At 41.9% G+C, this 27575-nt stretch overlaps 1 protein-coding gene across 2 annotated transcripts in view; it reads right to left on the bottom strand.

Annotated features, from left to right (window-relative positions):
• LOC311019179 (guanine nucleotide-binding protein G(o) subunit alpha) overlaps positions 1-27575 on the bottom strand; it is a 75637-nt gene that overhangs the window by 8557 nt on the left and 39505 nt on the right. Inside the window, exons 4-7 of one of the 2 annotated variants that reach the window (XM_084018439.1) lie at positions 16229-16389; positions 8810-8938; positions 7041-7170; positions 1362-1515 (exon numbers count right to left, since the gene is read on the bottom strand). In XM_084018439.1, the coding sequence (XP_083874565.1) occupies positions 1362-1515; positions 7041-7170; positions 8810-8938; positions 16229-16389 (574 nt within the window). The remainder of the gene's footprint in view (positions 1-1361; positions 1516-7040; positions 7171-8809; positions 8939-16228; positions 16390-27575) is intronic. The other variant, XM_084018438.1, reaches the window with a different exon arrangement.

Below are 27575 nucleotides of genomic sequence, written 5' to 3'. Positions count from 1 at the left end.
GGCAACAACGCGAGGCTGTGACAGATGTGAGGTCTGGGCAGCCAAAAGGGTCGCGAGCCATTATTCATACTGTATCCTGATTCGTGCCACAGCACAATCTACTGCGTGACCTTCGAGTTCAAGTCCACCATAAACCGTGAGAGCCAGCACTTGTTTCTAACGCGGAGCGGATTCAATCAGGAGCTGTAATTTGTTATAACCACGTTGTAATGAGTCCCGATCCCAGTGATTGGTGTCATTTTTACATCCACTTGGGCTCTCGGCCATCAGCAGCACTGTGGTTCGTCTGTCTGCCTCAGAACGGGCTACAAGTCTGGCCATGTGAGAGGTGGAAGAGACGAGGAGAGGAAACGTGTTTGGAATCCCAATTCTCTCTTTCCCACAATCTGGCTTTGTCTGTTTTCTTTCTCATTTTCTCACACGCTTGGATTTCTCCCATCGCTTCGCCGCGTTCTTATCTCTCGCTCTCTTGTATCTGGACGAGCAAACTCCACCTCCAAACTTCGGACCCCACATTTTATTCATTCTTTCACTTCTTTGACTCTCCTCTTTGTTTTTGTTTAAGGTGTCGAGCCTCTTTTTCTGTCGCCTCCCATTTTCCGTTTCCCCAGTCTTCTCCATTTACTCTTCTTCACACAACCTTTCATATGCAGAGTAACGTTCATCAGAGCACCTGCAATTTTACAACTCAGTCAATAAAACACCAAACTCATCTTTCCCCTCTTTTTCACAAAGCTGATTAGACACATTTTGACTTAAATATGTTGACGCAATAAAGGGGATTGATTCCAGTTGTGAAAACTACTAATAGGTACAAATGCTCATTTTAGCCAGGATTAACCTAGATTATAGCTGCTATATTAGCCGTTTTGAGAGTTGTTCAGTCTGTTGGGTTGCTAACGCTAAGCTAGCAGCTGTCTGAGGGAAACACAAACAGATTCATTTGTTGGACTTTCCTGCTCTACATGATCTCTAACTGATTATCAGTGTTGATGTCTGTGCTCTTCTTATTTGAAGCCACCAGAACTCACATATCGACTGAAATTGTGAATTGTAAAAACAATTGCGATTGTCTTGCCCAGCCGTAATTTAACAAAAAAATGAAACCACAGTAAGCATCATTTAAAAGACTGAAGTAAGGTCCAGAGTGGACATTTATGACTCTATGTAATGAGGATTTCTATCCACAGATCACTGAAATAAGATCTTCCATTTGAATGAATATACATTTTTTAGAAAGAGTTAATGTCATAAGATTGGTGGTGCGGTCACCCGATTGCAAAGCGTGTTGGAGTTTGGTTTTGTGTTGCTTCTCAATGATTCTTGTGTCACAGTACACAGTCAGGTGCACGGATATGTACCGTTGTACTCTGGGAAGCAGATGGACAGTGGCGACTTGGTGATCTTTCTTTCAAAGATGTCCTTCTTGTTGAGGAAGAGGATGATGGAGGTGTCCTTGAACCACTTGTTGTTACAGATGGAATCAAACAGCTTCAGGGATTCGTGCATGCGGTTCTGTCGGAGAGACATTGACACGGGTTAAAACGGGCTTCGGCACCATCAACCGGACAAGCACACAGACAGTGCGTAAATGTGTTCAGAGAACACACTCATGCACACAAGTGGCAGCAACACACGTAAACTGAATACACACCGACGAAAACGCAAAGAGAAACTGAGTCAATAATAATGAGGAAGTACAACAGAAGTACTGAGGAGTTCTTCTTGTCTATGGACACAGCATTTCCTGCTGCATTTCCTGCTGCATGTGTGTGTGTGTGTGTGTGTGTGTGTGTGTGTGTGTGTGTGTTCAGCTGGGTTGAACAAAGCCTGCATTTTAAGCTGTGAGTGAATAATAGCTTAAAGGTGCCCTGTGGATTCATGTTTGACCACTAGGGGCACTGAAGAGCAATGCTTTGAAACGAAGGTCTCTTTACTAAGCGTGTTAGGTATTCTGCAGCATGTGCTTGAGGACTGCGAGCGGAGGTTTATGTAACGTGCAGGAGGCAGCAACAGTTGCTTATTGTGGAGGTCATGAATTATAAAGGTTGCAGCGACGAAGGAGAATTAGCTTTACAAATGTTTTCAGAGGTAGAAGATTTAACACGTTTCTTTGGCCGGATACGGACAAAAATGATTAAAAAATAAAATAAAACTGAAAAATAGCATACAAAGAAAAAAAGCTATATCAAAAAACAAGATCCAAGACATAACAGATTTAATATTAAATTTAACACTTAAAGTTTAAACATTAGAATGTGAAATGCAGCTAAAACAAAACATTAATTTAAAAAACAATATATAAATAAATACATTCAAGCTTAAATTAAATTTAGTGTTTTGTATTTTTTCCATCAGTAGGCACTTCCTCACGTTAGTATCACAATAATTTTTACCTCCAGATTGAGTTGTTAGCGTCAGAATGCTTTATAAATTAGTCTACCTTGACCTCTTCTCACCAGAATCCACTGTTTGCTAACGAAATCAGCAACTGTCATTATTTTATATTATTCATGCAAAAAAACAACAACACTAATCACTGTGTAAAAAAGTGCTTAGTGATGAAAACATATAAGACTGTTGATTCTTTTTAAGAGTTGAAAGCAGCCTCTCTCTGGTTATGATACCGTTTGCCCAGTTAATGAAAGGGGAGGGGAGAAAAGGTGACTGATGGGGCCCATCGACCAATCAGGATAGAGGAAGCTAGAAACGTGGCATATTACTGTAGATTTAGGCAATGCAGCCAGAAAGACAGACGATAGGGGCTTTAAATTGTTATAGAATGAATCAAGTGATCAGACAGACGGACAGATAGATAGCATGCAATACAATATTTCATTAACTGAAAACAAAGCACACACACACACACACACACACACACACACACACACACACACACACACACACACACACACACACACACACACACACACACACACACACACACACACACACACACACACACACACACACACGCAATTCAATTCCTCGGTTCACAAACAGAAGGAGGCACCACTTTCAACTCATAGTAAAGTGCATCAACCTATCGGAAGGTTTCATACCTGTCTGTGGGTGGAGCATCTGTAGAAGATCTGACTGCTGATTGGTTAGAGAGGACAGTCGATGGTGAGAGTGACAGGAGGAGTGGAAGGAGCCAGAGATGCTGCAGGACGGAGCTTAGAGCAGGAACAGAAAATGCAAGGGACCCGCTCACCCACCCGCCTCGCTTTACGACACCCGCCTGACCCCAAAACGCACACACAGTACACACACACACACACACATCTCTAGTGCTGAAAAGAAAGTGTTTAGAGGCAGGAGGACAGGATGTTATCCAGATAGCGTTCACCCAGAGGAGTCTCATTGTGTAGTCGTGAGTGTCATGTGTGTGTGAGACAAAGACAGGTATAGAAAAACACAATGCAAGCAGTTCTCCAATAGAAAGAAGGGAATTACAAAGCAGGAGTAATATGTGCTGGACTGTGTGTGTGTGTGTGTGTGTGTGTGTGTGTGTGTCCACACAGCACTTAGATCGACAGTAAAAACCTTCAGCATGGGTTCAGTGATCTTTTCCTTCTTTATCATCCTCTCAAAAGGAGAAAACGTAATATGGCCGTTAACATTCACGTCTGTCCGAAATGTCATCGCGTCATTGTTTTATACTTTTTTGCGTTTCATTTTCAGGCGGACGTTTGTGCCAAACCAGAATGGACAACCTCAAAACTTGATGGCAACAAAAAAGCATACAAATCCACAAAGGAAACCGACAACCTTTCACTTCAATAAGTATCATACAGTTTGTGCAAAAATTCAGTTTCCGAAAAATAGGAAATCCTTAGATGGTATAAAACGTCTAAAAGCTGGCCATAAACAGTGATGTTATAAAATGTTATAAATGTTACACACCAATACACTAAAAGATGGGAGGTGGTTCTTCTCTTTTTTTTGTGGACTTTCAGTCAGCACCATTATAATGGGCAAGTGCCAGTTTTAGCAACAACAAACATCATTTGTTTACACATCCATCCAATTAATGCTGCTAATCCAGGTCCAGGTCACATCAATTCAATTAATTATACTATTAGGAATTATTATTTCCCTGCTGGGAACCAGTGCAAATGTGATATAATAATCAGTAATTATAATAATCATACTTTCATCCTCCCACACTATGGTTGTGAAATTGTAGGCCTAATAATGACTGCATCAATAAACAGACATCACAAACTGCATATGCATTACCTTCCTTGTAAACATCTAAGGTGTAAAAGAAAAATCCACCTTTAGCTACTCTTAACTGTCCAGACAGGATTGGCATAACGGGGAAAGATAAATCCTTAGCGCATCAGTCATGTTAAGGCGAGTCCACACCGGACCGAAAATCGGCGTCTTTGAGAGAGTCGGCGTCCGTGACATGAGTCTCCTTGGTGTGGTCGCTTGAATCGGCCCACGTTGGCGTTCATTTCAGCCGACTCAAATGTGTAATCCGCCATTCGAGTCGGCCATTCTTTTACCATTCTGATTGGTGGAGGCTAGCAGCTTGACTAGCGAATCAGTGAAGCCCGGAAGTGACGATGGTAAACATACCAGATAAACAGTGGAATCGGGTTACATTTTACATTTTAGATTTTTCCGTTCAGAGAGTAATCACAACTACAGTCTACAACCTCACTCTGCCGACAACAGTGACTGGTGAGGACAGCGTGCTCTGTCTTTAGGGTCTAGAGAGGACCGGCTACTTCCGGTTTTCGTGTTTTTTGGCCCACAATACAGATTAGCGCCGCCTGTTGTTTTGGAGACATTACATCAAGCGCGGAACGTATGGCATCGGCTGTAATTCCGTAGGTGTGAACCGCCCATGTCGTTGTTCGAGTCGGCCATATTAAGTAGCCCGACTTCATTTACCGACGCGAGTCGGGCAGTTCTTCCGGTGTGGACTCGCCTTTAGTGAACTGCCCAAAAGCCATAACGTCATGGCTCCCCCTTCCTGGGTGTGATCTTTTCTGTCCGATTGTAGAAGATCTTGACTGCACCCTACTCGGACTTTCTGAATTACCGTAATTGTGTCTGGAAGCAGAACAGGCGGAGGATGTGGTTTGCTCGCCGGAAAACATTCTGGTCCTTGCCTGTTAATTACAACTCCCACGCTAGTGTTTCCTCTTCAATAAGACAAACTCTTCATCAGAACACACGTACCCCTCGTGTCTATTTGAACTTAAGTAAAATAATAGTTTTCTCTTTAACAATACTCCCCAGAAATAGTGATTTTAGAAACGTGTCATTGCTCTTCCAGCTTAAGGAAATCATGATTGAATGTACACGATAATATCACATACATATGCCTACATTTAAATATGCAAGAACAAAAAGCCCAGTAAGCACCATACTACAATTAAAATGGACTCGGAAACACATTGTAGAAGCTGCTTGTGAGTGTGTTTCATGACGGAGATTGATTCTCTTCATGTGACGTTCTTCTGGTGCTCCCAGCTCAGAGGGAAGCTTGATGACATCTGCATAAATGGAGCAACTTAACAGAGCCTGATTTCCCAGCCTGGAATCCTCCAAGGACACACTTCAGCCTTTATAAATAGCGGTGAGCACCGTGCATTCAAATTAGCGTATTTGTTTGAGGTTGCATGCATCGTCTACGTGGCCTTTTGCCGAGGAAACTCTGAGCTGCTCTGTTGTGTTTTTGTTTAACCCCTCCAGATCCCTCGGCATACTTACCTATAATGTTCCTATAATGCTCACCTGGTTCTCTATATCACATTTTAGTGTATTTTTTTACATTTTAGTCGTCAACTTCTAAGTCATGGGAATAGCAGAGGCTTCTTGGATGATTAAAACAATAACCGTCTGTCACTGTCCGTCTACAGTCAGGATGATTTGCCTTCAGAGCAACCTAATATACGTGAGAGACATGCACATGTCCTTCCAATTATTTAAAACAGGTCATTTGCTTTGGCTCGAGAGCAATGGTTTGCAGTGTTAATGTACTGAAGCGAAGAATGATTTGCATAGAGAAAAACAACTGGCGTAGGCTCCTCTCTGTCTCCCCTTGTGCTTTCCACTGAACAGTGGGTTCTCCAGATGGAACCGCTGGAGCATTAAGTGCTTTCATAAACAAACAAGTCAGAATGTATTTTGAATGTGGCCTTCGGCGGTGTACTGTTGGTTCATTTACATGTTCGGTTGTGATATTGGAGGACGGTGGACCAAAAACGCAAATCTGGAGGAAACACCCGCAGAATCCCAGAGACATTCACGCTGTGTTCTGGATCGTACTGGAATATGAAGGCAGACGACTGCTGATGCTTCAGTGTCATTAAATAATACACCAGATGTAACACCAGTGTAGGGGTGGGGGAAAATATCGATACGGCAATATATCACGATACTTTGCTGCCCAATACAATATCGATTTTTCAACTCCAAAGATCGATAAAAAAAAAGAAAGAAGATTCATGTTTAGACATGTTGTGAATGCAGTACTTTATCCTTTTTCATTTTATTTTCAATATTTATTCCAGTGAATTTCATGGGAATTAATAAAATGGAGAGGCTGTTTTGAATGAAATAGTTTCGACTCAATGGGTCCTCTGATCAATATCATCTGATTTACATATACAGGTACTTGTGTTTTCATCTTTATTTATATCGCAATATCGTGATACGTATCGTATCGTGACCAAAGTATCGTGATACGTATCGTATTGTGACCAAAGTATCGTGATACGTATCGTATTGTGACCAAAGTATCGTGATACGTATCGTATCGTGACCAAAGTATTGTGAAACGCATCGTATCATGAGGTTCTTGCCAATACTCACCCCTACACCAGAGCAAAACAAAAGGAAACGTACGTCTGAAAGTTTGTATGTACCGGTGACCCCTAAAACATTCTGAAAAGATGTATATATGAAATGTTAAGATGTTTGCACCTTTATTTATTTAGCAGCTCATCAAAGAGCACCACAGACATTTATACCATCCTGTCTCCAGTGTTTCTACATATAGAACAGACATCAGTCCTTACCGTGGTCTCGTCCTCGTGCAGCACCTGGTCGTATCCGCTGAGTGCCACACAGAAAATGATAGCTGTCACATCCTCAAAACAGTGGATCCACTTCTTCCTCTCCGACCTCTGACCTCCCACATCAAACAGCCTGATGGACGGACACACAGAAGTGAGTAAATCCACTTGAACAGACTGCTGCTGGTGTCTGTTTGTCTATTGTGATGATGGGCCTTCTTCCCGAGACCAGAAAGTGGTTTCATTTCTTGCAAGCGTCTGATGTTGTCAACAGCTGACTCATTGTTTCTCTAGCCAAGTGTTTGCTCTGTACACTTTTATTCCCCTGTACTGTGTTTGGATGCTCAGCTAATCTCTTTAAACGTCAGAGCAGGGCTTTTTAACTACACTGTCAGAAACCTAAGGGACCCGGGAGACGAACATTTCCCCCCTTGAAGCTTTTCTGGCCTCATGAATTAAAACCATTTTGTGATATTCAGTACACTTTTCTGACACACTCTCCAGATATTACTCATATTTTGCTTCAAAACATAATAAAGATCTATGCTCTGTTCCCTGGGTGCCTGGTTATGTTTTTAAAATGGGGGACCAAAGGAAACTAAAAAAGATACTGTAATGTAAAACAAATTCAATACTGCACTTCTACACCAGCTAAACATTTAGATGAAACACCTGCACTCGTGTTGATGACTTGTTGATGAGGCTGCTATGAAAGTGGAGTCCCAATATAATAGATTTGTGCATATTTCTCTCTTTCAACCTGATGGTCTAAATGTTAAACATTCAGGGCTCGGTGACCAAACCATTTGGTATTGTCCTTTTTCTGAGCCCAATTCGGACATTGACTATTACTCTCCTGTCTCTCCTCTGAATCTGTAACGATGCTGGCTTTAACAGTCTAACCAATTTTTAAGGTCTGGGAGCTTCAGAAAGGAGGAACTGGTCTGAATGCAGCCACATCAAACCATGACCTGTGACCTTCTGAGGAATACGGTGAAGCTGAAACTATCAGGCAAAAATAAAAGTATGCTAGATAACAAAGAAAGAAATAGTCCATAGACTTTACGTCTAAGACCAGATGGGCCTTTTCCAGCTAAACCACGATACCAACTCCAATCCAAAATGCACCCAGTTCCACATGTGGTGGGTATAATGGTAGGTTGATTGATGGTTTACACCCAGTACAGGAGCACTGTCGTCTCCCACACACTGCCCGACTGCCAGTAATAGCAATTGAGCTGACGGTATTTCGGCTTCTCGGCAGAAACACACCCAACAGCAGCAGCAGCACGCCGCCTCCTCTAACAGTCACAGCAGAAACTAAAGCAACTACCATTTCTCTGCATGTTTGCATTGAGTGCCTGAATGTGTCTGAACACATAACTATAGTGTGTGTGTGTGTGTGTGTGTATACACTTCAACATCAGCTGCAGCATAATGGTGCATCCATACAGCAAAACGATCTGTGTCTACAGTTTATTAACTTCTCTTCTCTGTTGCACTCAAGAGGGGTAGAAATATGGTAATTAGATTAAATGTCTTTTCTCTGGCTTTCTTCTCCCCCCACCATCCCAACACACCCCTGTCCTTTGCCATCACTCCCACAGCTCCTCGCTCTAATAGTGTCAGACAATCAGAGATATACACACTTGTTGAAAGCATTTCATCTAATTAATTACAGACTGGAGCTCCTACTGCGTGGGTAAGCGGCGCAGACGGAGATAGATCTGTAAAAGACATAATACATGTCAACGGCGTGAGTTAGCACTGACCTGAAATGGAGGTTTTTGAAGGTAAAGTGTGTCTCGACGATGCCCGTGGTCTTCACTCGGGTCCTCAGGATGTCCTGCTCCGTGGGCTGGTAGTCGGGCGCACCGATCCGATCTAGGCTGTCTAGGTAACTGCAGACACACGGAGACGAGCAGGTGTTAAATCAGCAGCAATCTACTTCTAGCGGAGCTGCCGTGATGAGACACGGGTTTCGGCTAATGTTAGTGTCCAGCTCCTAATTGGATTTGGGAAAGTTGACATTCCAGCAGTCACAGCCAACGTCTCCCCCAGAAAGCCTTGGTGTTTGACAAATTCATCCTTTAATCCATTGTTTTTTCTCTTGCAATTTTAACGGGAAAACATGCTTTTTGAAAAGGAGCTTAACGGGGTTTCGTTAGCAGAGAAATAACTGTATAGTAAATATAAATATATAGTGTTAAAGTCAACAGCACAGCACAGACACTAGCGTTGGGATTGGATGGATGATAAGAGATACTGGCAGCCAATGAAAATCCATCAGATTGCCAAAGCCTCGTGTCCGACACAGTCGGAGCGGTGCTCATACTGTTATACCTCTATCGTTGAAGTGTACATGGCTAACAGTATGTGAGGTGGCAGCTCTTAGCGAGTGGTCACTTCTGATAACGGCTCCTTATAATTGGGTTTCTCTTCCTTTGAAGTAAGCCACGATTCCGCGAGTAGTCCTTCAGCTTTTAGAGGCCTCGGCAGCTCAAAGGGTAGCTCGCTGATAACACTGACACAGTAGGAGTTTGATTACTTTAAAAAAAGGATGCACTTGCTTGACTGTACTCCACGGTGTGTTACAGTGTAATGATGCATGTCTTGGCTCAGGTGGGTGAACCACTAAACATTACGTAAGAGGCAGAATGTGACAACCACCCACTGGATTATGTATGAGTAACGATAGCAAATGTGTCACTCTACTGACAGAAGCAGGGTTAACTCTGTATTCATCACACGCTCCCTCTATGACAGGTAGACATGGAACGATATGAAAATGTCACAGTTACCCTGGCCAAAATAATTGTGGTTCAATGATATCCTGATGGTCATAAAAATATGCTTTAAACACGAATAAAATGGCAGCAAACATCCTGGAATCATTTTACGTTATTTTAGTAAAAAAGAAAATATTTGTATTATATGTTAAGAAAGGTGATCATAAATCATATTCAAAGTGATTCATAATAAATTAATTAATTTGTATCCCATATTTGTTTTAAATCAGGCTCTATTTTTCATCTTCTATACCAGGATAGCAAGTTAGTCAGCTTTTTTAAAGTCATATTTACAATTATCCCGATTATATAGAAATTTGCCATGATCAACTTATTGGGAGTGTTTTATAAATTCCTATGTAAGCTACATGTTGGTACTGTGAGAGCAGACACCGTAAGGATTCTGAAGTCACCTTTTACAGTTGATTTAAATCTAATGACAAAACTTCAGGAAAAAAAGAAAATATTTAGTGGTCATTTCACAAAGAGTACACGTGTTCAATGACGTCAATATTCATGGTCTGGCATCTACTATACATACTGTATCTCCATGATTGAGACACATTAAATGAAGCCATGAGTCCTAATTGGTAGATAAAATACAGATGGGAGCTACTGAGTAGCCACCTGGGTGAGATGTCTGTCCAGTTAAGCCAGAAGCGGAGCTTTATTTTCTAATATAAGTATAAATCCAGTGATCCTTAATAGCACAGTTGGGAGATTCATCTCCCGGCTCAGGCGTGATCTCTTTGCCTGCCTCCTGGATTAATTCACCCCACCAACAAGCAAAGGACAGGGGAGACCAGAGAGAATAAAGATCTGTGGCCCCATTACTTATTCTCCTTTACAGCATGACCACTGAGAATCTTTTATTCTGATCGGTGGTGGTTATGTTCTTTTAATTTCATATGATTTATTTTTCTCCTGTGTAACGTCCACTTTGAAAGCTATAATTCCTTACGTCTTCCTTTTGAAAGATGGCTACACTTGATAAATGAGGGTATTCTACGGCGATGAAGACAGAAAGACATACCCACATCACGCATCAATTTAGTGTAACGGATACCAAGGAAGGCTTTAGTCATAGATTGGTGAGTGTCGTTTTAGAGCTTTTAGAAATGGATGCTGAGTTACTTCCAAGAGAAAGAGAGAGATTCAGTAATGAGAACTATCGATCACACAGAAAGGAATATGGGTTAGAGCTTGGGGTGTGGAGAGGAATTGGCAAGGGAGAGAAAGTTTTTTTTTTTTTTTACAGAGCCACAACGAGGCAAAGTGATCTGCTGGACTTGACTCATGTTCTAAATGGGTAATAGCTATCAGCATGCACCAGGTCCTGTTCTAAAAGTAGAGCTTTGATACGATTAGAAACAAACATAAAACAGCATTTCTAGAAACATCTAGGCTGTTTAAACAACATACACCAGTCGGGAAACTCACAGAAATGCTGTCGGACCAAATCAATTGTTCACTCATAAGTCCAAAGAATATTGCTTCAGCAGACACATAAACCTACCCAGAACCTACAGAAGTGATTATGAAGAGGTGAGGTGACAGGATGAAGATTAAGCCTTTTATTTTAAAAAGTAAAAAAAGAAAAAGAAAAAAAAGCCAAAGATTCACTGGTTCCACCTTCTTCAATGTGAGGATGTGATAGTAAGTCAAAGTAAGTGAAAAGTATTTATAAAGCACATTAAAATACAGTTTACACTGACCAAAGTGCCGTGCATAGATACATAAAAGAACACCTATATCCACACAGTGTAGCTAATGTCAATAAAAAGACCAACATGAGAACAACATATATAACAATATCTATGTCATAAAAGGGCAGGATGCTTTTTTGTCAAATTACAGAATGTCTTTAGGTGGCGGGTTGATCAATAAAGTCATTTGAATACTTCATGTTGCGCTCTGGGAGATTATAATTGATCATTAGGTGGTGTATTGGAAATGAGCGTACTAATTGATAATACCCGCTAGTTGCAGAAACCTAGTGTTGTAAAATGCATCTCCTCTAGTCGATGAATCCTTGGGTTTGAGTGTCGCTTCATAATATCTCAGCTTGCTCCATTTTTCCTCTATAGGCTCCACATAGATGTGTGACTATTGAGGGAGAAAGGTCAGATAAAGTTGCCGTTATTACTGGGGCTCACAGATTGACAGTGTGACCTTTACCACCACGGGAGGTTGAACCCTCTCTGAATAGAAGCAGCCAGCTGGTCACTGTTCCCACCCTGCGGTCACAAAAAATGCTTTTTCCACAAACGTACATAAACATAGATGCTGTGAATATTATTTCCATGTACAGAACTGCTGTCCCCTGAAGGTCTGACCCACAGTAATGTAAATCACATCATGCCTGGGCTGGCTAATGACTTCTGTATGCTCGGCTGGCTTTGAGATGGCATACAGTACTGTTTGTAGAGCGCAAATGCATTAGTCCCCCGTCCTCGTCCTGATATTCCTCTTCATGGTGCGCTAAGTCGATTAACACCAGATCCCAGCGTACGCTTCTCTCATTTCCCTGGTGATCAATGGAAGAGTGTTCGGCACAAAAGAAAAGACAACCGGAGAGAATGTTGTCCGTGAGGTGATCGTGGCAAAGATGAGCGGGTTTGTGGGTCTCTGTGTGTGTGTGTGTTTCTGGTGGGATCGACCAATTATCATTATTCATTCATACACGTCACTGATGAAACAGAATCACACAGTATCACTGGGCTCCATGAACAAAGAGGGTTATTGTATCAGAAAAGATGTGAAAGGGTATTATGTGAGTATATATATATAAATTAATATACACACACACACACACACACACACACACACACACACACACACACACACACACACACACACACACACACACACACACACACAAACATTGACCATTAATTAACATCAACAAAGGCACAAGTGTTGATAAAGCAGCAACTTGATGCTTTAAATTGTATATATATATATATATATATATATATATATATATATATATATATATATATATATATAGTTTTGGGGAACCTAAGTGTAAAATGAGAAACCGAGGGGAGCTATATATAAATAATTCAGTAAAATATACATACCAATGCATGAGGCAGAATTTCTATGTGTATGTGTTTTTCTTTGTTACAGCATCAGCCCTTTGGAGGCCGGCTCCACTGTCCTCCATCAAAGCTGTTGCTAAGTAACTGGTTTTTAAAGATTAGACGTCTCCCCTACTGTGACGTTCAGACACATACTTCCAACCACCAGTTGTCTACAGAAAGGGCGGGCGTCATGATGCTCTGAAGGGATGGAGGAAAAAAAGCCCCGTCATTATTTAGCCCAGAGAAGAAGAAGATGAACCGGGACATTTCCCACTGGCGGTTCACAACCTCTTGTGTTGTATTTTTCCACATTCTGTGAAGAGAAGCGTGGTGACCTTTAAACATTCGGTCAGTCTGTGTTGTCAACAGAAGCCAGAAATGGACAAATAACAGTACCCACTGGCACCAGGAAGTACTCTGTTTATCTATTAAAATCAATGTGTCTGGAGTAGCTTTACATTACTAGCCTGTAGGGAGATCAATGATGTTAAATAATCAAATGTAATGCAAGATGCAGAATCAATATAGGTAGTAAAGAAGGGAGAATTATGCCACTTTGTCATTTAACTTAAACCATCAGTGCTATCAGTGGGCAAGCTGCACTCCATCTGTGTGATATGGCAATCTTTCAGTGCACTAATCCAAACTCTGGTCCCCTGTCCATTTAACTACATGATCTGGTATCTTAAAGGACATCTCCGTAGTCACTGTCTTACCTACATATAGCGGCCGCCACCTCCCCTGATGTGGACGCAGCAGCAACATTTAATCTAGCCACTTAAAAAAAAAAAATCAATATGTTCATCCCTTAACCTTTTCCCACAAGACTCCTTCCACAAAAAAGTGATTCTACCGTGCGGAGCACAACACCTACTGGTCTATTGCAACCTCAGTCAGATGGATGGGTTGTTTGTGATATTATTTGACTTTTTAAGGATTAGGGTTTGGTTTGTTTGGATCGAGGCAGCAGTAGACCGGCAACACCCGCCTGCTCTGTGAGGTGAAAATAACGGTTTCCTCAATGGACTCTAGTGGCGTAAACGTAATATAGATTTTATTTTTTATGTGTGTGTTTCTTTTAGGTGGCTACAATGCGTTTTGCTGCTGCTCCCGTCCGCAGCAGTACACTGCTTGGCATCCGTGCTGATACTCCTCTGTTACCGGGGGGGATATGACCGAGGCCAAGCTGGTACATACATAGTGCACACCACTGTGTCACAAAGGCAGGGGATGTAAATGATAAACAGTATGTGAATTGGGGTAAGTAGATCAGGGCAGGCACAGAGAGAGGTGGCCTCAGGCACTACTTGCTCCTCTCAGAACAGAGGCAAATGCATGTTAGTGCACATGTTTGATTACACACAAACACACACATCCGACCAACACTTCCTACTCCTACTACCATAACCGTCTTCACTAAACAGCCGACCTTTCACCTCACTGTAATGCCTGACAGTTGAAAAGCATGTTTGAGGCATGGTTCAAAATATCTTCACTTTGGAGAAATAACATGTACTTTAAGAGATGCACGCAAACACACACACACACACACACACACACACACACAGTCAAACAGAATGTGGTCTGATCATGTGATACCTGTCCTATCAGTTCATTGGCTGGTCGGCCTGTTCTGCTCCACAGGCCACAACATGATAGGAAGTGTGCATCAATCTTTAATGTGACATTTAACTCAGGCACACAAAGGGACACACACACACACACACACACACACACACACACACACACACACACACACACACACACACACACACACACACACACAGTGTTGTTGGAGTTAATTGACATTACATGTAAATGTTGGCAGGAAAATGTTTGCACTTCCATGATGTCGCCACGATGAAAAATAATGAAGTGCTGCAACTCTTTCTGTATCTTTCTCTGCCTCCACCCTTTGTTGCTTCCTCATCACTTCTGACTCTTTCCCTTGACTTGCTTTAGTCTGAATCGTCTTGCAGTCTGTATCATTCAATCATTTTGATGTGTTGTATTTCGTCTAAGCCTCTGTTTGAATCTCCTTCTCTTATATCTCTATATCTTCCCTTTCTGTCTTTTCTCATGCTCTCTCTTGAGTCTGCTCTTTCATCTGCTATTGAATCTGTTAAATGTTACCTCTGTGCCGCATTAGCTCTACTCCTGGAAACATATTTCCACCGGTAGATTCTCCACCAAATGGTCCATGTGTGCCAGGTCTAACATAAGGGTAACAATTGTTTTTAACTGTCTTCTAAACAAGATATATTAAACTAACAAACAAACCCAGTAATTTAGTAGCAATCCAAAGGCAGGCAAGATGCTCACTAATTAATATTGTTTCCAGATGAGCATTGTTCATGCTTTTCTCCCAATGAAAAGCCCCTTTGTCCGCTGTCATATGACTCAAATCATAATGGTTTGGCGCAGCTAAAACTGCCCTTTGATATGAATTCATGTTAATGCATCAACAAGACAAACACAGGCTACATTCACGACATCAGCGTTTGGAGCCAAATACACATGCAGCAAATAAAAGATACATGACTCCATCCATCACTCTATTTTAATGCATCTTTATGTCGCTGTGTAATTTCACTGGATGGATGGGGAACAATTAAACAAGGACTACACACACAAACATGGCACTTGAGGGAAAACACTCCCACTTCTCTCTCTCTCTCTGGTCTCTCTCCTTTCTCTCTCTCTCCACCCACACACGGGCACTCAGCATAAATCAGACCCTGTACTTGTAACGGTGATTGACTGTGTGTGATAATAGCTAGTGTATGATTGCATTTAGAAGGTTGTGAATAAATAGGTGTGCATGTTTTTTTTCTTCTTATTTTTCCTATATGTGGTGGGTGGGTGGATTAAGGGGAAACACACACACACACACACACACACACACACACACACACACACACACACACACACACACACACACACACACACACACACACACACACACACGACAAATATGGACAAACTCCATGTGCCTGCTTTCTAAACTAACCAATTGCATGTAAGTTATAAGATGACAGCAGGCCAAGGGCAGCCTTTTATGAAAGTCTAACTGAATGTAACGGTATTACGATTCTCTCACACCTCTCATTTGCCGCTGTAGACGACTCCCCTTCATCATGAAACACACTCAGGCTGAGCAACATCACCCAGGATCAATATCGGATGAAATTATCCCATTTGGAATGACACGTTATCACACACCTGTGTGCGAGACTCGTCATGTTCACTCATTAACAACACTTTTAGGTGACAAATCAATCCGCCGATGCACAAACAAGCGGCCGTGTGTACGTACTACTGCGCTGAATCGTTGAGCTGGTACTCGCGGGCGCGGCTGAAACACTCCTGGATGCCTGAGTCGGACCACAGACGCATCATGGCGGAGAGCAGCTCGGCGGAGTAAGGCTCCGTGTCCTCCATACGACTGACCACGTCACACACCATCTTAGCATCCGCCTGGAGGAAACACAAGAGGGGAGAAGGGGAGGTTAGTATCCACAGAGGCCCGAGGAGGAGGAGGAGCAGCAGCTTCTCTGTAACCCTGAAGCATTTTCAATACAGTATCATCAATAGTGTATGTGACCTGACTGTGTATGTGGGATTTGGAAAAAAGCACAAATAAACAACCGATACACGATAATGTATTGTTGTAACTTAAACTACTCAACAGTATATAAAGTATTATATTACCAGCCACAACATTATGAACATGATGAATGAAATATAGATATTCTGCATAATAATAAGTACTTTTACTTCTAGCACTTCACGTATATTTTTGATAGCTTTTACTTGAGTAATATTTTGAATGCAGGACTTGTACTTGCACAAATTTCAAAGATATTACAATCATGACAAAGACAAATTAGACACGACTCAAAATTAATCATAATCATTCCGTCTTCCTTCTCTTTAATAAAACCCCCCCTCGGCCTATCTGCTCTGCCATTTCTCTGATCGTCTTCCTGCTGTGAGTCACTCGGCGGCGGCGCTGACCGTTGAGTGACTCACAGTGGAGCCCCGCCCCCTCATCGACAGGGATCTCTGGCTCCAAAGACTGTTGGCCTGAACTGATTTCCTACTTGGCACAGAGGCAGATGGTAGCATACACAGCTGAGGAGTAGTAACTGTCAACACAAACTTGTTTATGTCACGTGATCATAATAGTCGTGCAAACATGGCACTGAAGTCACTTCCTCCATTGATCGTCTTCTGTAAGCAAACAATTAGCCGCATGGTTCCTATAGAGGTCCCCCGTCCCCACAGACGAAGAGAGACAGTGACTTTTTTGATCCTATTTGAAATGTGCCATGAATTACACATGTGGATGTTTCTGTGTGAAATGAGATTTACAATAAAACACAAAGACATAGTGTTTCAGTTAAATTTTGTTTAATGTCCCAGTCGGCAACATGTTTTTGATCATATTCACTGAAGCCGACACTACGCTCCGATAGAACGACATAAATCATCCGGTTTTAGAAAAGAAAAGCACGCCTCTACGTGAACGCCTGTTGTTTGGCAAAATATCAACAATGCTCGTGGTCATCCTGTCCAATCAGCACGCAGGGCTGTGTTCGTGCACACACATACCCCTCCCCCCTCAGGTTGTTACACTATCACAGGGGGGAGGCGGAGGGAAGTAGCAACAAGCTTCCCATTCCTCATTAAAAACCCAAACGAGGAGGTCCACAACAACCAAGGAAAAGAAAACACCGGTGGAAAAGAAGGGAAAAAAGAAAGATGGTGACGGTGCCCGTGATAAAACCAGAGTCAACATCGGAGCCGCGTTTCAAAGGTGGCGTGATCTAAGGGATTTCAAAGGGCACGGAGTCGAGGGGAGGGAGCTCGGTGGTCGTGGGGGAGGAGCTCGGTGGTCGTGGGGGAGGAGCTCGGTGGTTGTGGGGGAGGAGCTTGGTGGTCGTGGGGGAGGAGCTTGTGGTTGTGGGGGAGGAGTGTGGGAGTTGTAAACATTCAAAATCTGTGCCCTCGATCCGCCGGACTTGCCGACTGGGACTTTAATGTCTTTCCCTAAGAAAGTACATTTTTTTTGTATTTAAGTCCAAAAGTGACTTGATAAGAGGTCATTATGAACTCAATGTAAAGCTGCTTCTGTCTGTGCATTACAATATACTTCAGAATATCTTGACCTTGCCTTAAGAGGGAAGATATTATGTAGAAACATTAAATGGATTCACCTCATTTTATTTGAAAACGAAACCATCCTGTCCATTGTGCATTATCTAATTGTGAATTCCCCAAGTAATTGCTTTTAGGGGGACATGAGATAATAGAGGCTTTCTGATCAAACTAATCGTTTTACGGGTAGCGTAGAAATAATACAATTGCTTTCCATTACAAACTTGAAACCAGCTATTATTTTAACTATATTATGTGGTATTAAATGTAATAATAACTCTACAGATTACAATATATATATTAAAATGCAACCCTTCTTCTGTGTAACAGACCAACAATATTTTAGCAATAGAATTCCTGAGTCAGCAAGCTTGATATATGAGAAACAAACGTCCAATAATGGATCAACAGACCCTTGATACTGGTATATACAGTTGCAACCTACAGATACTTTTATAGAAATGTTATATTTCTATTACTGCAGCCTCAGAAATCCAGAGTCAGCAAAATGAAATATATATAGTATATAAAAAAACTGTGGAATTCTATACCTGCTGACTCCATCACTGGAACAATATATCACTCTGTCCTAAAGAATTAAATACCGTTACCCATGAAACAGTAGTACTGAGATGAGTTTGATTGCAAAGCACTCTGAAATGACAATTACCCGATGCACAATCAGTTTGAGTTTCCACATACCGCCTAAATCCACAGCGATGCCAAACAATCTGGAAGAGATGACGACAGATTGCATACGATTGGCGAGTTGAAAGAGCATGCATGATGCTCCTCCAGCAGCAACCTGATTAAAACTCGCCCACTCCAACACGCTGGAAGTCGCCTGGTTTCTTTTACGGAGGGATTTCACGGAGGTGCTCGGCCGGCGGCTGGTCCAATGTTATTGATGTTACAACATAACAACTCAAAGCTTGATTCGTTTGTCCAAATTCAACAGATGCAGGCTTTGATATGCCCATTAAAAAAAGGGAGAGGCATCGCCACCTCCCTTCGTGCTCTTATTATGCATCTCTTCCCTCTCTTTCATTTTCTATATTTTTGACTCTGTATTCTCGTTCTCCACAGACCATAAAGGCATTTATGCTCAAAGCCCCGTTTGTTGCATTTTCCTCTGAAACGCCAGAGGTCGTAAAAATACTGTTAAGCAAGAAATCAATGAGAGTTACTGGGAAAACACCATAATCCAATCTTCCTTCACACAAGGGGAGGAATTGTATTTAAGTGTAAACCCGTATCTCCCATTCATGGAACTAATTTATCGCCTCATCCAACCCCTGTAAAGAGAGGAGTCAAGTAGCGGATGTATGATCATAAAACCTGTAAACAATTTGATTCCGCTGATTAAACATTTACTCAAATGTAGATTTAAATACCTGCCGTAAACAAAGTATTCATAAACAAAATGCTCAGACATGTTAATTCGTGCTCGGTTCGCAAGCCATGATGCATGCTGACGCACCAAGGTGTGTGTGTGTGTGTTTCTACATTTGTCCCCAGATTTGTAAAGATTTATTTGTGTGTATGAGAATGTTTTTATAGATTAATATCACATTTCAAGGCTCCGTCCATATTATGAGACAGATGCACGCACATTACTATCTTTATATCTATCTATTCTATCTTTTACCTTGTCAGTGTTATGTGTCGTGTTGTTATTTTCATAGGGGAAATACATTATCGTGTTTTTATTTCTACTTTGATTAAATAAATTGGAATTAGTAGTTTTAATTATGCATTTTAATATACTTAAGCTGGGATGTTAAACAGGTCACAATTCCCTCTCTAATATCTATTTTATTTTATTTATTTTTTATTGTGTGTGTGAGTGTGTGTGTGTGTGTCTAACATACAGTGAATAGGCAATCACTGGAGCAATTATCCTCACCGCCCTCATCGTCCTCATCATCTCGTCCACATTCTCTGCCCCAACAATATACATTCATAAACACGGATTCATTACCCCATACTTTCATGTATGTGAGTGTGTGTTTGAGGTTGAAGTGACCACCAATCCATACGACGTATTTCAAGAGTTACACAGCTGACGAAGATGAGAGGAAACCTCCACCTAAGGGTCCAATTCATTATACTGCATATACAAAGGGTGCTCTTTGAAATGTATATACATGTCGATATAATTAACTGTTCACAAATGTATTCACAAATGGTAGCATCATTAAAAAGGCACAGGTCCTCAAACACTACTGGATGGATTACCAAGACATTTTTCTGCCTCTTCTGTGACCAAACAGTGTGTGTGCTGAGGTTGTGTATATGTTGATTTTGTGTAGAGTATACCATCCACATGAGTATATTCAGGCTTCCATAACCACCCACGACGACATGTAGAATGTGCTCAAACACCTGTAGTCATCATCCCGCCGCAGCAGCAACGATGCGGGTCTCCTCTCCAGTCTCTGATTTGAGCGAGGGACATTTTACACAGGGATGGCACAGCAGCGTGACTTCATTACACATTTCAATCTGCAGACGCACCGACAGGATCAGTCAGGATCAAACAGTAAATCATGTTCTGTCTTCACATCAGACTGGAAAGATTTTACTCACACATTTCACATCTAATGTAAATGTACCGTCCTCAGGACGAGTCCTGACTGACCTCCATCTAATCTGTCCGGATATTTTTACTAAAAGCATAACAAATAAAGTATTTTCAGTCATATCAAGTAGATAATTGTTCGTGACTTGTCCCATTTTGCTGCTTCCAACCATGATAAAACCTGCAGTTGTGGCTTATGGGAACACAAATACAGATTTTGATACTGATTTATGTGCATTCGATTCATTTCAGTTCAGTGTGAAAGTCCTTACTGCACTTTGCTGTCATTTACTGTTTCTCTTTCTTTCTTTTTTTTTTTTTTTTTATCTCCAAAGCAGACTCCAGCATGGGCACACACACACACACACACACACACACACACACACACACACACACACACACACACACACACACACACACACACACACACACAGACTGTTACCTGCAATCATTGCTATATCTATGAACCCGATCAGTTAAAACTTGATCTGACCCATAATGCCGTGGTTCTAATCCCACTTGAAGGGGTTGGATTTGATGTCTTTCAGTCCTGGTTAAAGCTCTGTTCCAACTTCCTCTCTGCTACTGATGCTCGGTCAACTCTGTCAACAGCCACACAATGCCTGATATGGAATGAGGGAGGCATGTGTGTGTGTGTGTGTGTTCAGACATGTGTGCACCAAGTCCTGGGCAGTGGGCCATAGACACACTTAAAACCCACAGCCCAAGCCAAGGATACTGTCTGAACCGACATACTGGAAGGCACAGGGTGTGTGTGTGTGTGTGTGTGTGTGTGTGTGTGTGTGTGTGTGTGTGCTAGTAATGGACTACTCAGACAAGCACATTGGAAATGCTCCTTTTTTCCCCTACGATGCAGCTATGTTTGTACACGACTCAAAATTAAACACACGCACGCACACACACACACACACACACACACACACACACACACACACACACACACACACACACACACACACACACACACACACACACACACACACAGTTGTCAAGGAAACAGGGAAAGTAATTCTCTTTTAACCTTTGCCCGATTTAATTTCCTACCAAAAGGAAATTAAACTAGAACCATCTGTAATAAGTGGTTAAAAAACTCTAAATGGCAGAAAACAACCAAAGAGCATATTTTTCTTTCCAACCAGGACTGAGCGAATTTAAAGTAAGTGTATACAAAGTTGAACTCTTCCCTGCGTTGACCCACGCACATTCAAAGTACCGAAAACAATGATGATTGGACGGAGCCTTCTTCGTATGTATAGTGTCAAACAGAGAATGTGGGGGATTCAAAGGGAATGATGTTTGGAGTCTACCAGAGAAAGGCATGGATGTATACGACATGAGTATGAATTTCTGAAAACGAGACGCCACCGACAAACACCTCCATCCGTAGCAAAGGTTAAAAAACAAACTGGAAACCGTGGTTTGAATTGTAAACACGGCTAGGAAATCATGTCTCTTGGGAGACTCGGTTTCTCCTTTATGCCTTCATCACTTTAAGACATCTACTTGCTGCAGGAAGCAGACAGTAACCAGATTACTTGCGTGTAAATTAACTGAATAGGAGCGACCAGCATGTAGACCTTTTTGTCTAACATTGACATCAGCAAAGCAGACAAAGTCGATGCATCTTATTATGTATCTACCCCTGAGGGAGCAGATTTTTTTCTTACTTGTGAATGATCCCATTTGTTGTGCAGTCATGTATCAACAGCATTAATGATTTTAAATCAAATACCGGCTTTATATGATTTTATTACAGGCTTGTGTCATTTAGGGCCAGCTGCGCTTACAGCATGAGTAATACGTTTTGGCAAAAAGGTAAGGCACGCAGATTTAATTACACGTCAACAAAATGAACGTTATTGTTTGTTTTTACACAGGCAACGATTAAATAAAGTGTGATGTGTGCACAGTGAATGATTCTGTTTCACTCTCACATCTTCTCCAGTAGTGAGGAATGAAACACTGTGCTACTAGAGGGGGATGCGGAGCGTCACAGTTTGACACAGACGACCACTGACCGAGCTGCCAAATTTGACGCGTAGGAAGTGAGAAAGCCCTGGATTTTGAGCAATACGGACAAAAATAAAATACTGCAATATTTTCGATTGAAAAACCCAAATCAATTTGCGCACAAGATATTTACAAATCTAATTATTTAATTGGTTAGTGGGTAAAGGACAACAATAGAACAGTCTGGAATGTTCAGAAAATGAAACCAATTTACTGCTCTGCAGCATTTAAAACCAGGCTAAGACACTTTCTGCTATATTCCAACATCCAAACGATAGTTATAACACTATCGATACACCATTGATTGAGCAAATCATCACATCGTGACTTGACTGTCATTTAGTTATCAAACCCACAGACTCGTGAGAGACGGATATGAATGAAAACACAGGCAAGAAAGCAACGAGACGATGTGAGAACAATGAAACGTGTAGATGTTCGTGTCGTGTTGACGTCACACTGAGCATCAGATAACATCAGAAAACAAAACAAAAGCCATGGCTGACATTCTCCATCAACAATCTGTTCCAACTCCCCCTTTCTCTCACTCTTTTTCCCTCCCTCCCCTCCCCTCCTCTCTTCTATTTTTGGACATGAGTTCTCTTTTCTTCATCCTCCTGTCAATCAAACCTCCTCTCCCTCCCTCCCTCCCTCCCTCCCTCTCTTCCAGTCTAACCTTTATCATTCCACCTCCGGACAAACCTCAAAATGACGTCACTGGAATTCAGTGGCCTAAAAAAAAGGATGTAATACACACAGCGACTCACGCCTATACATACACTCCTATATCATTATATATCAGGTGTGATGCCTCTTCTCTCTCTCCATCCCTCCACTTTATTATTTCACTCCATTACCACATCTTTCCTCGTCTCTTCTGTCGTCTGCTTGCACGACCCCACCCATCTAACTCTGTCTCACTCACTCCTTCTGTATCATGTGACTCTCAGCTGCAGTTGCCATGGTGACCATCCTAGTTTCCCAGGAATGCAATCTTCTCTCTATCTCTTGCCCTTCCTTCCATTCTGCTGCACCATCCTCCTCCATCAGCATTATCCTTCCTTCTAATGCCTCCATCTCATTTCCTACCCGGACTCCACCACCCCTCTCCCTCCCTTCTTCACTGCCCCTAACTCCCTCTTCCTATTTTCCTAAAAATGTGTCATTTATGCTTCACTCCTGTATTTCATTCTCATGATATTGATATAGATGTCAGATATCCTGCCAACACATCTTACTGGCTTGAAGTACGCACCGCGCCTCCCTCACGCCGTCTCTCCCACTCCCTCGCTCAGCAGTTGCTGAATAATGGAAGTGATGAAATATTAAATTGTTGTTCAGCCCTCCCATAGACTGCCCCAACGGAGCCTTAACACACATAGACACGCATATATATATATATATATATATATATATATATATATATACACATATATATATCTCACAGGGGCATCCTGCAACCACACCCACCCACAACAACACACACAGAGAGAGGAAGCTGGCGGATATGGTCCATGTACAGTACGTGCTGGTATACGGGTGGATCGTTAAAACACACTTAGTCAATAGCAGCCAGAGTGCGCAGTAAAAGAAAATCGATGCTACTGTCCCCACCTCAACCCTGTGAGAGACGGAGAAAATGAAACTCAACTTTCCATGCTTGTTACAAAACATTACACATGCAAAAAAAAAAAAAAAGCATGAAGTGATAGGAACAAATTGCATCAATCGGTGGATGTGAAATGAGCTTCTTGAGCATGTGTTCACATCGTTTGGGCTCCGGTTGTGAAATCTCTACATTTCAAAGGCCTCGACTTGGAGAGTGTGAGCTGCCAGTTTACTCGTTAGTTACTTATTCATGAGTTCTGTGGCCAACTAAGAGGGAAAGGCCTCTATCCAGCTTCCAGCACTAGCTCATTTTTCAAGACTAAGAATGAAACCCAGCTCAAATCAAAAGGAAGGCTCTGTGGTTGTACAGCATGCCACTCGACCACCAGACACCCGAAAACAGCAAGATTAAGTCCACACATTTGGTATTCGACCATCAATTGAACATAATAATGTAATCACATTTAGCATAGTTGAAGATGTACAGGAAGTGTTTCAATAAATTGGTTTCACTTAATTCCTCGTAATACAAAGATGAATGGGGGAAAACAATGTGAGTGAGTTCATGAGTGTTGAGCTGGTAACTACAGTATGTAGAGTTATGTTGCTATTGAGATGATATTAGCACACACAACACACACAACACACACACACAGCTTGACAGCTTAATCAAAAGGTGTGAAACGCTTCACTTAATTCCAGGCTTAATGTATGGGTGTGTGTGAGTGTGTGTGTCACAGTGAAGATACAAGCTACATCTATCACATCTGCACCAGTTTCTTCTACACACACGATCAAACATTAACTAGGAATATGAAGTCTTACACACACATCTTACCAGCACTTCTTAGGACATGAATCCTTCTACTACACCCGATGTAGTCAGTGAGAAATGTGTTTGTCCACTACAGATGTTAACACACACACACACACACACACACACACACACACACACACACACACACACACACACACACACACACACACACACACACACACACACACACACACACACACACACACACACACACACACAGAGAGCCTCCAGCCGTCTTTGTCAACAGCAAAACCCTTAGAAGACAAAAGAGGCCCTCTCTCAAGGCCTTTGCACACTGGGTCCGTTTCTTTCATCCATCATGCGTACAATTCATTATGCACAGAAACCTTCCACACTAAGTGTGTTTTTAATATATCTGTCCGTGTGCAAAGGCCTTAACCGCCCGCTCCTACCTGTGCTGGCCTGGCACTTCTTTATGAAAGATCTCTCTGCTGAGCTGAGTGAGCAAAAAGACTGGTTGCTTGGTTTCTGGTGTCCAAAAATAGAAGGCATCATGTGATATGATTAATGGATTGTTTCCCTGGTCTCTACTCTTTGACTAGAAGGAAGTTTGTGTTGTCAATCCCTCATTGTTCATCCACGTGACAGCAGGTGATCCCGCAGCTATTGCTTATTTATTCTATGCAAGTTATCCTTGTTTTATATTTGATCTTTTTCCCCACTGATTGTGCTTTCCTAAAACACTCTGATTCCCCGCAGGGATACGCCTTCTTTAGCTGTCAGCCTTTGTGCTCTGAGCTCTCTCTCCTCGCACGTTCCCTCGTGTCGAGGTGCAACCTCTCGCCCAATCTGCCTCTCTGTCACTCACTGCTGTTTCTTCTCACACATCATCTATACTTAGATCCAATAGTGAGCTGTCACCCCTGCACTCTCCGAACAAACCTCATCCTCAGAGTCTACTTAGCGAGGCACAAGCGCCAACACACCCCAGCGACGCTCATCGGCGTACAAAATCCAGATGAGACACGAAAGTCACCCGATAAAAACGGGAGGTGAAAAGAGGATTGAATCAAAACACAGCACGTCTCTGTTCTTCAGACACTGTGTGATGGATTCTCATATTTCGATTCGCCCAAGGGAGACCATGAGAGCTGTTATATAAAGCAAAGATAAACAAGTGAGGAGCTGCAATATTTAGGATAACAAGTGGTTCCTATGTTTGGGTGTTGGCTCTCTGACAGTTCAGCAGGCTAATTATACACATTATACGTGTGTTTATTGCTGCTTGCGTGTATATCTGTGCCCTGCTGTCATCGGTGCCACCCGTCAGCAGCCTGGACTCTGGAATCAGGTTTGTTCACCTTCATATTCTGCTTGGTTTCCTGCACATTTACCACAGCGCTCGGAGAAGGACAATGTTTGCATTCTTAAGTGTATTTAAAGTGAAAATGGGGACTCCAGGGGCCGACCTGGCGATGTCTTGAGGTTTAATCCCCTTCTGGGGATAAAAATGTCAGTCAGTCTGGCCACCAGTTAGGCTACACTGGTTTCTTTCAATTTACCAGTGGATTCTTATTTCATGACTGTGGGTGGCCGAGTTGGTTTAAGGTTAAGGATGACCTCCAGGCACTTCCACTGAGAGTCGTTCTCGGCATGAATTATCGGGAAGAGAAGTACCTCGGGATCATTTGAGTCGTACAAAGAAACGGCTCAGAAAGAGTACAGTCTGCATCCGCCGCTGGAATTGTGTGTCAACCAAAATATATTAAAAGTAAGATGTGTTTTATTACTTTGAAGAAAAATATTAAAAAATTATACAGTTCTAACACTGTGCATATCAGCTGGCAGATTAATCACCAAATTATGAGTTCATTTTTTTTAATTATCATCATTATTTCTGACTTGCTCCATGGCTTACCAGTAGAACTCAATTTTCAGCCACACATCCAACATTATACAAAAACAGAGCTGAAACAAATTGAGTTAGTCAACACAGAATGAACGGGCAACTATTCTGATGATCGTTTCAGCCAGTTTGCAGGTAAGTGTACCAAAAGCCGATTTCAGGTTCTCAAATGTGAGGATTTGTTGTTTTTCTGTGTCATATATGATAGTGAATAGAATACCGTTGGGTTCTGGAGTAATGCTTGGATGGACATAAAGATGCAGTGATCTTTATCAACAAATGAAATCAATGAGAGGAAAGGAAATGTCCAACAGACTCGGGAACAATGAAGACAATAGTTGCAGTCCGACACGCAAAATAGTTAAAAATACTTCTTCTCTCGTACAGTCACTCACACCAGGGAGTCAAAAGATCATCTGTGACTTCTTTTGAATAAATGGCTTATCAATGTTCCATAAAAAGATTCCAAGATTCCAATGAATATTGATTTATTATAAATGGTCTCAGTCTAAAAAAGCTGCATTTGCTCATCTTTTCTAGCCTTTTCTTTTAGCTGATGCTTACTTAGTTGAATCCCAAGGCAAAACACCATTTTCCCC

Source organism: Eutrigla gurnardus, assembly GCF_963514095.1.
Source record: "Eutrigla gurnardus genome assembly, chromosome: 9".
Lineage (NCBI taxonomy): Eukaryota > Metazoa > Chordata > Actinopteri > Perciformes > Triglidae > Eutrigla > Eutrigla gurnardus.
Note: the sequence above shows the minus strand (reverse complement) of the source record. Positions and strands in the feature narration are given on the sequence as shown.